This window comes from Telopea speciosissima, chromosome 11, assembly GCF_018873765.1.
Source record: "Telopea speciosissima isolate NSW1024214 ecotype Mountain lineage chromosome 11, Tspe_v1, whole genome shotgun sequence".
Classification (NCBI taxonomy): Eukaryota; Viridiplantae; Streptophyta; class Magnoliopsida; order Proteales; family Proteaceae; genus Telopea; species Telopea speciosissima.
In genome coordinates, this window is record NC_057926.1 from 56,489,645 (window position 1) to 56,504,843 (window position 15,199).

A 15,199-nucleotide genomic window follows, 5' to 3' on the forward strand; every position below is an offset into this window, starting at 1 on the left:
CTTTTCCGTTCTATAATATGAAAACCCAGCTCAAACCTCCAAACTCCATGGCTACCACCAACGAACCTGCTTCTTCCCCACTGCTTCTTTTCATTTTCTTCTTGTTTAATACCCTAAACCTTGAAACCCATCTCTTCTATTCTAGATTGATTTCTTAAAATAATTCAACGTGAAGAATAAAATCAAGCACTGCCTTCCAGATTGATTTCTTCACTGTCCGCCCAATCTCACGATAACCCTCCATCGTCAAGTATTGCCTTCCACAAGAACAATTGAAGGTACTTTGACCCTTATCCACACCAACGGTGACACAACAAGCAATCATCAGTCATAGTTTATATTAATTCTAACACATCTTCAATGCATTACAGTGGAATCGAAACAGGAATTAGGGCATCTATAAACATAGAAGTGCATGGGACAGACCGATAGTACATTTTTCTATCCTCCATTGAACCTTGTTTATTTGGATGAGACCCAAGTTTTAATTCCAGAATCAGAAAAAAAATCCATCCCATTGCTTCAAAATTACAAATAAAATGATACCTTATCATATTGAGGCCTTAACATATTGATAGAATCATTCGATCATTTGCTTAGATAAAATCCCAGATTTCGATTCTAGATTGATTTCTTAAAAAGACAAATAAAATCTCAGATCTCGATTGATTTCTTAAAATAATTCAACAAATTTTTATTTTTTTTTCAAGAAAATACAATTTTTTTGTTGCATTTTTCTCAGATTTGATAGAACATTTGCTAAGAAAGGGGTGGGGTTGGGGCAAGGTTGCAAAAACCAAAATGGTCATCCACTATTTTCAGACTTTCAAAGCTTTGTACGTCCTTTTTTTTCTTCCAGTAAACAGGACCACCATAGTCATAGCATCAAAGCTCTACAAATAAACTTCTTGTTCAGTTAGGTAATCTTGTTCAAAGTTCAGCAGGGAATCTAGAGTTGGGGTCGGGCATCAAGGTTGCAGAGATGAAAGCACGCGCTAATCTGAAATTCTATTTCAAGTAGGAAAGACCCTGCAGATTTCTTTGGCATCGAACCCTATTCTTGCGATGGTTTTTCGAGCTGAGAACGAGGAAAATAGAAAAAGAGAAAATGAGAATGAGTATAAATAAATGAAAAATGGATAATAGAGAATTGGATCGATGGATTTGGGATTTGGGACAGGGTTGCAGTGTATAGGAAATAAAAAATAAAAGAAGATCAGATGATGAGATATGAATTTCGACCAGGTAGCTGATCCGAATTCGATGGAGATGATGGCTTTGATTTCCGTTTCATATGGAGAAAGAGATGGGCTTATAAGTTTAGGGTATTAAAGAAGAAGAAAGAGATAAGTAGTAGGGAAGCTGGATCGTTGGAATATCATACAAATAAGGGCATTTTGGGGTTTAAATGAATATATTTAGGTGATGTCATCACTTAACAGTCATTTTTAACAGAATGGGTATGGCTGATAGAATCTTGTTAATGCAAGGGAAGGGAGAGTTATTACTCAATACCTAGAGGAGGAGTTTGTCATTCGAATATAATCGAGGGAGGGGGGAGTAATTGACTCTTTTTTTTTTGGATTATTTCCAAATGCCCCCCTGAAAATGACCAAACTAACAATTGTCCCCCTAAATTTTCACTAATTTTACATACACCTCTGTTTTCCAAACTAAGAACCATTATAGTCCCTGCCGTTAGACAGAGACGTTATGTTATAACGGATCCCAGTTTTTGAACTTCGATGGACCATTCTACCCCTGGATAGGGTAAAATGACCAAAATGACCTTACCTGAAAAAAACAAAAAAAACCCTGCAACTCGTCTTCCCCAAATCTTTTAGGGTTTGGGGAAGATGAGTTCTTGAATCAGAAATCAAGAAGAAATAGTTACCTGTTCATCGGTTTTCTTCTTCCTCCGTAGATGAATTGAATAGCAGTTCAATCTCGGGAAGTAGCAGAAAGAAGAAGGGAAAAAAAAAAAATAGAAGAAGGAAGATATGCATTTGAGCGAGAATGAGGGAATTGAAGGGAATACCTTCGTTGTGACGGGAGGGCTTGGCTTCGTTGGCTCCACTCTCTGCTTAGAGCTTGTAAGAAGGGGAGCTCGAGAGGTTCGATCTCTCGATAAACGTTCAACTTCTCCCTGGTCCAACCATCTTAAGAAGATCGGTGTTCGGTGTATCCAAGGTACCTACCTACCTACACACCTTATCTTACAAGAAACCCTAGAAATTTATTATGATATATATTACTTCAATGTCTACGTGATTGAATGAACCGATGAATCGGTTTCAATTTCCCCATAGGATCGATGCTTTTCTGCTATTTCCTGTGTTCCTCAATTTCATTTTCTTTGGTCTTTACAATTTTGTGCTTTGAATTAGGCTAAAATGCTTCTTCCTCCTTTGAGTAATTTTATCTGCGTATCTTAGATCTCGATGTTCTACAATACAATGTTGTGTTTAATCATTGAATTATTTTTCACCACGATCTTATTTTCTACAGATTTGGACTTTAGGTAATGTGATTTTGCCCTTTCCCAATCTGCCTTCTTCTTTTGCGCTAGTCCACTCGTTATCCCTTCCTTCCTCCTTCCTCCTTCCTCCTCCCTCCTGAGGCGTGTGATCCCTCATATGCTTTGGATTAGAAATCCCCGTGCGACGGTACTCGGCCTCTGAGAATTGAATTTCTTCTTGATTTCTGATTCAAAACTCATCTTCCCCAAACCATAAACAATTTGGGGAAGATGAGTTCCAGTTTTTTTTGTTTTTTCCCGGTAAGGTTATTTTGGTCATTTTCTCCTATTCAGGGGGCAGAATGATCCATCGAAATTCAAAAACTGAGATCCGTTATAACATAACGTCTCTGTCTAATGGCAAGGACTATAGTGGTACTTAGTTTAAAAAGAAGGGATACATATAAAATTAATAAAAGTTTAGAGGGGCAACTATAAATTTGGCCATTTTTAAGGGGATTGGGAAATAACCCTTTTTTTTTTTTTGGGTAAGGGTTCGTTTCACCAGTTCATTTGATAAAAAACGATACCCCTTCCCCTCAAAAACAGTAATTCAGAAACGTAACACCTCTGTGACAGCAGCACCTCTCCCAGCCTCCCTCACTCTCAACGGCAATCCGCGAGCCAGCAAGCGCTCGAAGGGTCGGCCGCCGGGAACCCGCAGCGCTCGAAGTACTCCTGCTGCTGCTACCATTCTCGGATTTCGTCGGCAACACCTGCGAGTAACAAACCCAGGTTAGTTCCCCTTACTTTGGTAATTTTTCTCTCAAACCTTACTACGACTTTGCTGCTGTGTTCTCTTGATCTATTCGTTTATACATTTTTTTTTTCTTTTCCTCTGTTATCTTTCTTTCTTGGTCTCCTTTGCTCAGGCGATGATAGCCGCAGGCTCACTCTGCTTTTACGTTTTTTTTTTTGGGTGCATCTTAATATTTTTTGGGTGAATGCTTTTACGTTCTTGTTGAGCTTTATGTATATTTAATCTGTTATTTTTTTTTCCTGTTATCTTTCTTCCTCGGCCAGCTCCAATCTACATATGTATAATCAAATTAAGTAACAGATTTTAAAAATCTGCTTTAGTAATCTGCTATAACAAATTAAGTAACAGATTTTAATTTGGACTCCAAAGCCCGCTGGACTAATTTTAGGTAATTATAATTAGCCCTAAAACCATAGATATGAGATTGTTATCATCAACTACCCAAAAAAAGAGAGATTATTATCTTCGGTCTTGTTTCTTATTTCTTACTTTATCTGAATCCATCGTCTCCCTTTGATTTGCGGTGGGCTCTCTTTTTAGAAACTTAACACAAGCAATGTTCTGTTGTTCAGGAATCTCATTGCTCATCTCTCAAATGGATTTCTCCCGTTTTTCCAATCGTCTTTCCAGACTGGTAGGATTTGAAGCTCGTGCTTGTCTCTCATCAGCGAAGACCACGAAAGACGTCCTTCCAGTCCCCTCCTTGTCTGTTGGCTATAGTCTTGAAATGGGTCCTCTCAGATCCCATTGTGATTCAGTACAACCCAACAAGGATTCCATTTCCACCCACGCTCTGATCTCAGGTTATGAAAGCCGCTTTTACCTGCCTTCTCCTCCTTCAGGTTTGGGTTCCTGTAGATCGATCCATGGTGGGTTAGTTCTAACTCAAGCTTTTACTGAGACCGGCAATGAGAACCCAAATCCCGTTGATGATCGAACTATGGAAGACAGTGAGAAAATCTGCAAGATACTCTCCAATCACTCTGGATTTTCCGGCATCGAGTCCTCTCTTGATCGTTCTGGGGTCAAGGTCTCCCCATCCCTGGTTGAGGAAGTCCTTAAGAAGCTCAGCAATGCAGGAGTGTTGGCGCTGTTGTTCTTCCGTTGGGCCGAGAAGCAAGAAGGTTTCAAGCATACCACTGAGATATACAATGCCCTCATGGATGCTTTGGGCAAAATCAAACAGTTCAAATTGATGTGGAATCTGGTCAATACCATGAAGAGCAAGGCCTTACTGACCAAAGACACCTTTGCGCTTATTATCCGAAGATATGCCAGGGCGAGGAAGATTAAAGAAGCCACCGAGACTTTTGAGAAGATGGAGAAGTTCTGCCTGAAACCAGAATTATCTGATTTTAACCGATACATTGATACTCTATGCAAGTCTAGGCACGTTAAAAAAGCACAGGAGGTTTTCGATGAAATGAAAAAGAGAAGATTTACACCCGACCTCAGGACTTACACGATTCTCTTGGAGGGTTGGGGCCAAGAACAAAATGAGTTCAAGCTCAAAGAAGTGTATACGGAGATGAGAGGTGAAGGGTTGCAACCTGACGTTGTAACCTATGGGATTATCATCAATGCTTTCTGTAAGCTGAGGAAATACAATGAAGCAATTGATCTATTCCGTGAGATGGAAATAAAGAACTTGAAGCCGAGTCCTCACATCTATTGTACGTTGATCAATGGATTAGGTGCTGAGAAGCGATTGAAAGAAGCCCTTGAGTTCTTTGAGCAATCTAAGGCCAAGGGATTCAAACCAGAAGAACCCACTTATAATGCAGTCATCGGGGCTTACTGTCAGTCGACGCGGATGTTTGATGCATACAGGGTAGTTGATGAAATGAGGCAATATGGGGTTGGCCCGAATGCTAGGACGTACGAGATAATTCTTCACCATCTGATAAAGGCCGGCAGAAGAAAAGAAGCATTCTCATTGTTCCAGAGAACGGGTACCGAGTTTGGTTGTGAACCTAGTTTGAACATCTACTCAGTGATAGTGAAGATGTTCTGTGATGAGGAGCGGACCGACATGGCTCAGAGAGTATGGAACGAGATGAAGGCCAAGGGATTTCTTCCCGGTATGCATATGTTTTCGGTTTTGATTAAGAGTCTCTGTGACGAGAATAAGTTGGATGATGCTTGCAAATATTTTCAAGAGATGCTAGATTTGGGTATCAGGCCTCCTGGTCAGATGTACAGTAAATTGAAGGAAGCTCTTCTAGAAGACGGGAGGAAGGATATTGCTCTAATTTTGTGGCAGAAGCTTGAAACGTTAAGGAAAAAGCCTTTGGTTGGTTAGAACTTAGAAAAAAAGAGTTGATGGTGGTTGTGTCTGAAAGGTCTTTTAGCACTTGGAATCATTTTCTCACTTCCATCTCCTTCTATTTAAGTAGGAGCCATACCCAGATGAAAGCCAGCTACACAGAAAGAATCCATGATTCGATTGGTCTCAATCTGCTCTACCTACCATACCTAACACACCAAGACTGACCTCCATCTTTTAAGAACATTTTTCTTCGAAACATAACTCTTGTAGCTATATGTATAACACTCATGAATCCAAAACCAAAATTTGGAAATCTACTGCGTCCAGATGATACAATCAGATAGTTAGAGGTGCCACCATTCTTTAGATGGATGATTTGAGGTTAGCTTTACTTTCATCTCATCTTGCATCAATTTTATGCTAAAACTTCAATTTATTCAGCTAGTAACCATCTGCCGAATCTATGTTTCGTCTATTTTGTGACTTATTTAGTTGTTTAAGAAGTGGGAGAGCCTTGGCATGATGGTTAAGTTGCACTATTGAAACCATCAGGTTGCTTGTTCAAAAACATGGAAACTCTCTTCGTGAAGCCTCTCTTTTTTTAGTTGTCTAAGAATGAGCAAACATCGTATTCTCGTGGTTGTAAAAAGTGGATTTTCCTTTACTTTGGGGATACCCATTCCCATCTGGCTGCAAAAGTTCTCTTCTTTTCTGAATTATTAAGGAATAGCTTTAGGCAAAATCTTATTATCATTGATTCACCACTCATGGTGACAATGCATAACAACAATGGCCACCGTCCAGCCAAAGGGAAGAGTGATGTGACAAATCCTATGTCCTGTGCACCCCTTTTGAACTTGTATTTTTTAAATTGATTTTTTTTTGTATCCTAAACAATGGTTCTGTTTGTATTTAATAGTTTTTGTTTTTTCTCATCAAAAGAAAAATAAAAACTCCAACTAACCTGAAATTTGACATGTGAACCAGAGGCCTTGAGGTCTTCCTGATCACAAACTTTTAGCTTGGTTTGCCCTGCCATGTGGAGGAACTACTACATGGTTACGAAAACCAAATATCATTTTTTTTAGGGAAAATTTCACGGACACCCCCTGGAAGAAAATTGGCCAAATATCATTTTTTTAGGGAAATTTTCAGAAACATACTCTCTTAACGGTTCCAATAAATCTTTCTTCTCAGATCGGCAACTGTTACAGTAAAATCGCCTTGACCAGTTCGCTTCCTCCGTCGGAACGAAAGAGATAAAAAAGAGAAAAAAAAAATCTACAATTTCAAAAAACAGAGAAGAAGAAAAACAGAAAGAATCGTAAATCTGTCTGTACAAGTATCGATCTTCGTTGTCCATCGATTTCCAACCTTATTCCTTCCTTCTTGGACGGCAGGAAAAATTGGGAGGGTTTTAACGGAACCGCGGCGCTCATCTCACATGAAGGAAGGGGGTGAGAGGAGGAGACTCCTTGATCCTTCTTTCTTTGACAACTTCCATTTCTCGTCCAAGTAGAACTGTGGAGCAGCCGCTGCAACTGCCTTATTCCTTCCTTCTTGGACGGCAGAAAAAATTGGGAGGGTTTTAACGGAACCCCGGCGCTCATCTCACAAAGGGGGTGAGAGGAGGAGACTCCTTGATCCTTCTTTCTTTGACAATTTCCATTTCTCGTCCAAGTAGAACCCTGCAACTCTTCTCTGCCATAGATTGGTAAAAGAGGGTTTTACCTTTAAGGGGTATTATGGTACATTTATCCCTTCTAAGGATAATTTGACCATTATGATAAAACTAACAGCAACTTAACCCCAAAAGCCTAACGGAGTGGATTAAGTTCAAATATCTTCATAAAATAAGGGCAGTCTGTGCTATTTTGACCAAGTTTGGTAAATTTATGAGATATTGGATACTTTTAGAGGTTGTCCGTGAAATTTTCCCTTTTTTTTTTATAGAAAAAGAAAGAATTATATATCATTGACAAATGCTATCAAAAAGCTAAATTTCTTACATAATATCAGTAGATTCAGCACTAAAGAGCTCACAATCGAAGTTGTCAACGGTCGATCCAGTCAAGATTTAGTATGCTTTGCAATTTTAAGCAAATATTGGGTCAAATCGAAACCAACCGATAATTGATCGGTCTATAAAATCCAAACCAAAACCTATACCTATCAACTTGTTCTGCTTTGATCCGTCATCAATTACAAGCTCCAAGAAAGTCATTTTAAGGTGGTATGGTCATATTCAACGGAGGGCTGGAACCCCCCAGTAAGGAGGAATGATATGGTTCCGATTGAAGGAGCTGAAAGAGCTAGGGGTAAGCCTAAAATGACCATAGGAGAAGTGGTGAGGAAAGACATGCATAGTCTAGGTCTTGTTCCAAGTATGACATCGGATGAAGCCTATTGGAGGGCAAGGATCCATGTAGCAGACCCCATCTAGCTGAGATTCTCCTGACTTGCTGGGTTGTGCCTCTTCCCTCTTTCTTCTTTTCAATCTTTCATTTGTCATTTTCCTTTTCTTTTTTTTTTTTTTCAATTCTTATCTCATGCCCCATCCCCCTTTTCCCATCTTTTCATTCTTCTGTTTTGTTTAGACCTCGGTTTACCAAATTTGTTTTGTTTCGATCCATGTAGCCGACCCCATTAAGTTGGGATAAAGCTGAGTTTGTTGTTGTTGGCGTTGGTGTTGGTGTTGATGTTGTTGGTTCCTTATCAATTTATTAACGGTCCATGCCACTTTTTCATATATATAAAACGGGAAAAAGAACTTTGTCCGGGAGTGTGGCTTACATCAGCACTCCCATGAGTTTATCTCTCTCTCCTCTCCATAAGAAAAGACACAAATGCCCCTTTGTTTTGAGGAGGAGAGAGATAGACACATGGGAGTGTTGGTGTAGACAGAGAACTACTTCCCATATAAAAAAGAACAGTATTATAGCAATATTAATTTTGGGAAAAGGCTCTCTGAGTCTAAGGCATACACTGCATCCCCCTCATGATGCATTATTTTATTGATTTTTGAGAAAGAAATTATGGTTTAAAAAAAGAATGTGAAAGAGTGTGAAGTACCCCCCCCCCCCCCCATTAATCTGGTACAGAATTCCTTTTGCTTGCTTTCAATTGACTCTATATGTCTCTATCTTAGTTGTTATACAAAGCTGAAACTACTCTAAGGAAATCTCAGCGGACCTATCAGAGTAAATGTACTTGTGTTGGCTTAATTTGGGTCAGCATAGCATAGTGACTGCAGCAGAAATGAGCTCCACCTGTCTTCATAGGAAGTAGTTACCAATGTCCATATCAGCTCTGCCAACTCCTAAATCATTTGTTTACTTCCTTAGACCAGGCCCATCTGATTTTTTTTGTCTTCATTGGATCTAGTTACCAATGTGCATATCACCTCTACCAACTCTTAAATCACTTGTTTACTTCCATGGACCAAGCCCATCTGATTGCGTATAAGCTCAGGGAATTCTGTTGGTTCTCTCTTTGACAAAGATTAACAACATGGAACTGTTCCTGAAGGTGCAAAATACAGGGAAGATTTACCTTATTGGATAAAGGATAAATGAGGAGGGGAATGATGAAGTTCCATTGAAGTATTAACTCCTCAATATAGAGTAGTGTGAGCAGTGAGCACCATGTTGTAAACTTGCTCATAGAAACCAAACAAGCGATTACTGGTTTCATTGCTGAGTGCAGCTTAACAGCTGTTAAGGGTATTGGGAAAGGGAGATCTTGGATGAAATTTGAACATGTTCTTTGAGTCGGAAGTAAATAAATAGATAAAAATTACATTTTTTTAAGACCACGTACCAGTACAGCCCAAAACAAAAATCCTACTTATTTGGAGCATGACTGACCCAATTTTCTCTTGAATCAGAAGTCAGTTTATTGATCTGCAGCAGGCATATGAATTGATTCTCCGCTATGTATTTTTTGCAAGATATTAGCTAGGTTCAGACATTATACATAGAGAACCTATGTATTGTTACCCTTGCTTCTTATGATGACACCTGCTTTCAACAATATCAACATTTGTTAATGTTGTAGGAGTTCTATTTCCTTTTACCTAACAATGTTTACAGAATCGACTGATGGATGTGAAGATATAGTGGGTGCTTGACTAAGGTGACTCTTAGTGATTAAGCATTGTGATCATTGTGAAGTGATTTGAGTTTCTTTTTGATAATACATATATATTAGGGAGTGAGCTTTGGCGCAATGGTTAAGTTATGCTATTGCAACCATCAGGTTGCGGGTTCAACATGGAAACAATCTCTTCGCGAAGCGGGGGTAAGGCTCCGTACATTTGCCCCCTCAGACCCTGCAACAGCGGGAGCCTCGTGCACTGAGACGCTCTTTATCTTTATATATATATAGAGTGTACCGCCCACACCCAGACAAAGTGGGGCGAAATGACCATCCTGCGTGGTTCCTGTGCCCAGACACAGGACCACGTGAATTTACCGATCAGCCTCAGTGAACTAAAAAATCCCATTCAGGCAGATCCTCCTGCACACACTCTCATTGGCCTCTGCTCTGGTGCAGGCGCTATACGACCAGACAGTGATATATATAAGGAGAAGAAAGAATAGTAATAATTCAAGAGGGCAGAGGAGAGAAAAGAATCTCAGCTGAAGATGCTTCATGTTCCAGCCTTAGGAACTTGCTTTAGCTGGCCTACCATATAACATTACAGCCTCACCCGCTCCAGTTAGATATGTTCTAATTGAATTGGACTTGGACTCGTTCTTGTATTGGCCAGATTAGTGTTGGCTGTTCAGTTCAAATGCTTGGGCTTTGTTGGATACACAGACGTGTCTTACCTGCACCTTGCTACCTGGTATATATTTCATGATTCTAATTTCTTATGCTTTGTATGTCCTTTAAGATGCCTTTAATCACTTGCTCATCTGTTATGCAATGGTATGTCAACCTCCAATCAAATAATCCTAGTTTTGGCTGAAGAATGGCGTGATTATGTGTGTAAAACACTGGTGTGAAGATCTCATGTCCTGAGTTCCACAGATAATTAAGATGAACATCCTGTGACAGTAGCTGAAGAAGATTCAACTAGTGGATCCCTATCAGTTGGAATAAATCATTTGTAGATAATAATGTAAATACTGGGAAGTTCTTTTAAAATTTTATTTTCGCAAATGGATTGTGCATAGGAAAAACGACGAAACAACAACTTTTTAACTGAAGAACTATAATTAGTGACTGGACATCTATTTCTGTTTTGAACTGGATACTGGTATATAGGTTCATCCCAAAAGTAGCTGTACTATTGGTATATTGTGATTGAGTTCCTGCTATTGGCTACTAGTGGTGCTTTCAAGTGTGTATATTTTTAGGTGGCATGGCATATAAATAGCCTACCTTTATATGTTTCAATAGGTTGTGTATCTGTCTGTATGAAAGCTTTACTGGCTCTACTCTCTTGCTCTTCATCAATCAGTGTGGTTCTTTTAAGTTTTCCTAGACAGTGGAGTGAGAGCTTTCTCACTTGGACCTTGACATGGAAAAACAATTTATGATTTTAATAGTAGCTGTGACATCCCAAGAATTTTCCTTGTTGAGCTTTCAGCCTCTCACATGCATTTGTCATTGTGTAAACCCCCCCCCCCCCCCCCCAAGGTTTTAAAACCTGGAATTGGGCATTGGATTGGTCTGATTCTTGATGTGAATGACTGGAATCAGTCAGGACTAGATCTGACTCTGTCAGAACACCTTTTCCAGAATCGGGTAAAATCAGGATTGAGGAAAGCCAATTTCGTTTTTGATTCACCTGAACCAATTCCTATTTTTGAAATCCACCCCCCCCCCCCCCCCAACAAAAAAAAATTTTAATTTTTTATCTCTGAAACTTATATTTGTTGCCATGCTTTCTTCCTCAAAAAGTATGCTTCATTTGGCTTTTTCTTTTTCGCCTGCTTGCAGACTTGTCTCATGTGTTCTCCATGGTGAGGAGGGATCTCAATTTCATTGATCACACCAGTGACCTTGGCTGGAAAGAGTAGGCTAGCATTGTCATTGATTTTAAAGCTTTTCATTTGTGTTTTTCTTTTGCCATCTATAATTCCATGATGAGTATTAACAATCTATGTTCTTCAAGGTACCAGAGTGTCCAACCAATCGTAGTGGACCCAGGTATTTACTTGGCTAGGACTCAAATCTTTAAAGCTACACTGAAGCGGCCAATACCTGATGCTTTCAAATTTTTTACAGGTATAGAGATATTCTTTGACCATGACACTGCTTGTGCAACTTCTGGTCTGACTGCAATACCTGTGGCATTACTTTCTCTGTCTAATATGCCTTCCTTTCTCATTTAACAGGTTCTCCATGGATTATTCTGAGCCAAGCCTTCCTAGAGTCTGTGTTCTTGGTTGGGATAATCTTCCTCGAACTCTTCTTATGTATTTTACAAATGTGATTTTATCCCAAGAAGGGTATTTCCATTCTGTAGTTTGCAATTCACCAGAGTTCTATAACACGACAGTGAACAGTGATCTAAGATACATGATCTGGGATAATCCTCCCAAGATGGAACCTCACTATCTCAACGTTACAGATTATGATTTAATGGTGCAGAGTGGTGCTGCCTTCGCGAGACAGTTCCACAAAGATGACCCAGTGCTGGACATAGTTGATGATAAGATCCTAAGGCGTGGATCCAATTGTGCTGCCGCAGGGGCATGGTGCACTGGCAAGAGGCACTGGTGGATGGATCCATGCTCAAGGTGGGGTGATGTCAATATCGTGAAGCCCGGGCCACCAGCGGAGAGGTTCAGGGAGATACTAACAGGCCTTATTGATGATTGGAGCTCACAGTCGAGATAATGCATGCAAGTGATGCCAAACTAAGCAGAAAATTGCTGTTGTGGAAACTCATGCGATGCAAGCTGCCTCTGCGCCTGGAATCTCCTGATGCATTGACCAGTACAAGACTACCACCGTCGGTTGAGGTATATTAGGAGATTACATGTATTCCGAGTTTTGGGTGGTGGTGCTTCCATTCCATGGTACCTTTTACTTGTAAACAGTAGCCAAGCTAAGGTCTGGGGCCATGGCTTTCTCAAAATTGGAAAATTTTTATGTGGGCAATATATAGGTTCCCATTTACGGTTTATCAGCAATAAACTATTGATCCATCTCCCCACCCAACCCTTCTCTTCTTTGGTGAACTAACTTACCAACTAAACGGATTGGCCAGAACATTAGCAATTGAAGCTGAGTTATTCAAACTGCGTGGCAATATCTGTTGCATTCCAATATAATGATGGCAACTGCCAATGTACCAAGTGGAAGCAGAATTCAAATTTCAGGAAAGAGATGATAGTAGCAGTCTAACGGAATTCAAACTTCTTTGAATTCTGCTTGAACATGAGTAACTGAAATGGATTTCCTTTTGGTTACTCTTATTTTCAATGTAAAGGGCATATTTTGCTTCCGGTTGTAAGATCTGAACATGTATCTTTGTCCTCAGTATCAAGCTATAGAAGGATTCCATGCAAAGATTTGGCCAAGAAATGTGAAACAAGATAGCTTGATCATGTTACCAAGACTGCAACTATATTTTTGGACGAGACAAGATGAAATGGGGAAAAAAATCCTCTGCAGTGCACCAATCTGCACTGCGGTGCGGCCTTGCGAGCTCAACATATGGATGCGGCAACATCCAATCTAATCATGCTTATTTTTTCATCCATTACTCCATTAGGCATTGGCATATTGGGTTTAAAGTGGGGTAAAACAACTGTTTCTAAAATCCGAATCAAATCGTAATCGACTGAGACCGGTCCAGTTCTGAACGATTCCTGCAACTCTCTTTTGAGTCAACTATGATTCATGTTTGATTTTTAATTTTTTGTCAATTGTTTTCTTCTTTTAGATAGTAAAATAAGATTTATGAAAGTTGCCTCTTTAACAAGATCACCAGTCTACTGAATTAAAAACTGTTAAAAAAAAAACACAGATTTTGAGAGATCACAAATGCAACCAATGCTCTGTTGTAATCGATTCCAATTTGAGGAGCTATTTCAGTCAGGATTTGGGGAAGATGAGGGCAATTTGGTCAATTTATTCTTTAATTTTGGTGGGATTTTATCACAAGGGCATTTTGGTCATTAGATTTTCTGAAACTGACGTCTAACGTCCCAGACTAACGGATTGGACTAGATTGTTACAAAGTTTGGAAAATAGGGGTGAATTTGGAATTAGTAAACTTCCAGGAGTGCATTTGTTCGTTTGGACAATTTGAGGAGGGCATTTGAAAAAAACCCTAAAGAAAAAGCCTTTGGCTGGTTAGAACTTATAAGAAGAAAGTTGAAGGTGACACTGTCTGAAAGGTCTTTTATCACTTGGAATCATTTCTCACTTCCATCTTCTCATACTTAAGTAGGAGCCATACCCAGATGAAAGCCAACTACACAGAAAGAACCCATGATTTGATTGGTCTTAATCAGAACCCATGTTTACACAAAATACATGTGAAAGGGCAAACTCTATCTAGCTGCCTCTACAACTCATTTGATCGTTCTTCCGCTGATGAACCAAAGATAATCAAGCATCGTTGCTTAGCCCCATTAACACTTAAGATCTGCAAAATAACCTCTTCCTACAATTAAAACTGATCCAATAAAGAAATTTTTCGAATGTTACAAGTGAGTACTTTGTGACTTGTTTAATTGTTTAAGAAGTGGATGAGCCTTAGCACAACGGTTAAGATGCACTATTGAAACCATTAGCTTGCTTGTTCAAAACAGGGAAACAGCTTTTTCACGAATCCTCTCTTTTTTAAGTTGTCTAAGAATGAGCAAACATCGTATTCTCATAGTTGTGAAGTGGATCTTTCTTTACTTTGTGGATACCCATTCCCATCTTGCTGCAAAAGTTTTCTTTTTTATTTTTTTTCTGAAATATTAAGGAATAGTTTTAGGCAAAATCTTATTATCATTGATTCACCACTCATGGTGACAATGCATCACAACCATGGCCACTTGTCTAGCCACAGGGATGAGTGGTGTGGCAAATCCTATGTCCCTTGCACGTGCACCTGCACCACTTTTGAACTTGTATTTTTTTAATAGATTGTTTTGCCATTTTATCAACTCCATTTTTTTTTCTTTGCGATGAGACTAAACTGAAACTTGACATATGAGCTAGAGACTTTGAGGTCTTCCTGCTCACAAACTTTCTGCTTGGCTTACACTGCCATGTGGAGGAAATACTACATGGTTACGAAAATCAAATATCATTGACAAATTATCATTAATTTTGGGAAAAGGCACTCCGAGTCTACAAGGCGTACACTGCACCCCCTCACAACACATTATTTTATTGATTTTCTGAGACAACAATTATGGTTTAAAAAAAGAATGTGAAGAGTATGGAGTACCATATTTGATCAGAGAATCAAATGGTCACCATTTTAACACCCACATTACAATCTTCTAGATAGCCATGGCACAACCAAGACTACTTGACCTCTTACAGTTAAAACCGCACATAGGACTCAAAAGAGCTAGAAAACAGATTTCTTCATGGTATCTTTTAGAAAGATCACCAACTCAACAGACTGAAGGCTAGGAGAGTCTGTTCTACTCCAAAGGATTAGTGTTGGTCTGAATTCATGACCAGA

General features: G+C 39.4%; 1 protein-coding gene and 1 pseudogene across 1 annotated transcript; both read left to right on the top strand.

Annotated features, from left to right (window-relative positions):
• Nucleotides 1-2,000: 2,000 nt before the first annotated feature.
• LOC122645422 (pentatricopeptide repeat-containing protein At1g71060, mitochondrial) lies at nt 2,001-13,967 on the top strand. The gene is made up of 4 exons (XM_043838728.1): nt 2,001-2,190; nt 3,068-3,253; nt 3,851-5,606; nt 13,916-13,967. The coding sequence occupies exons 1-3, from the start codon at nt 2,001-2,003 to the stop codon at nt 5,578-5,580; spliced, it is 2,106 nt and encodes a 701-aa protein (XP_043694663.1). The 3' UTR covers nt 5,581-5,606; nt 13,916-13,967.
• On the top strand, nt 11,421-12,709 carry LOC122645423 (annotated as a pseudogene).
• Nucleotides 13,968-15,199: the final 1,232 nt, after the last annotated feature.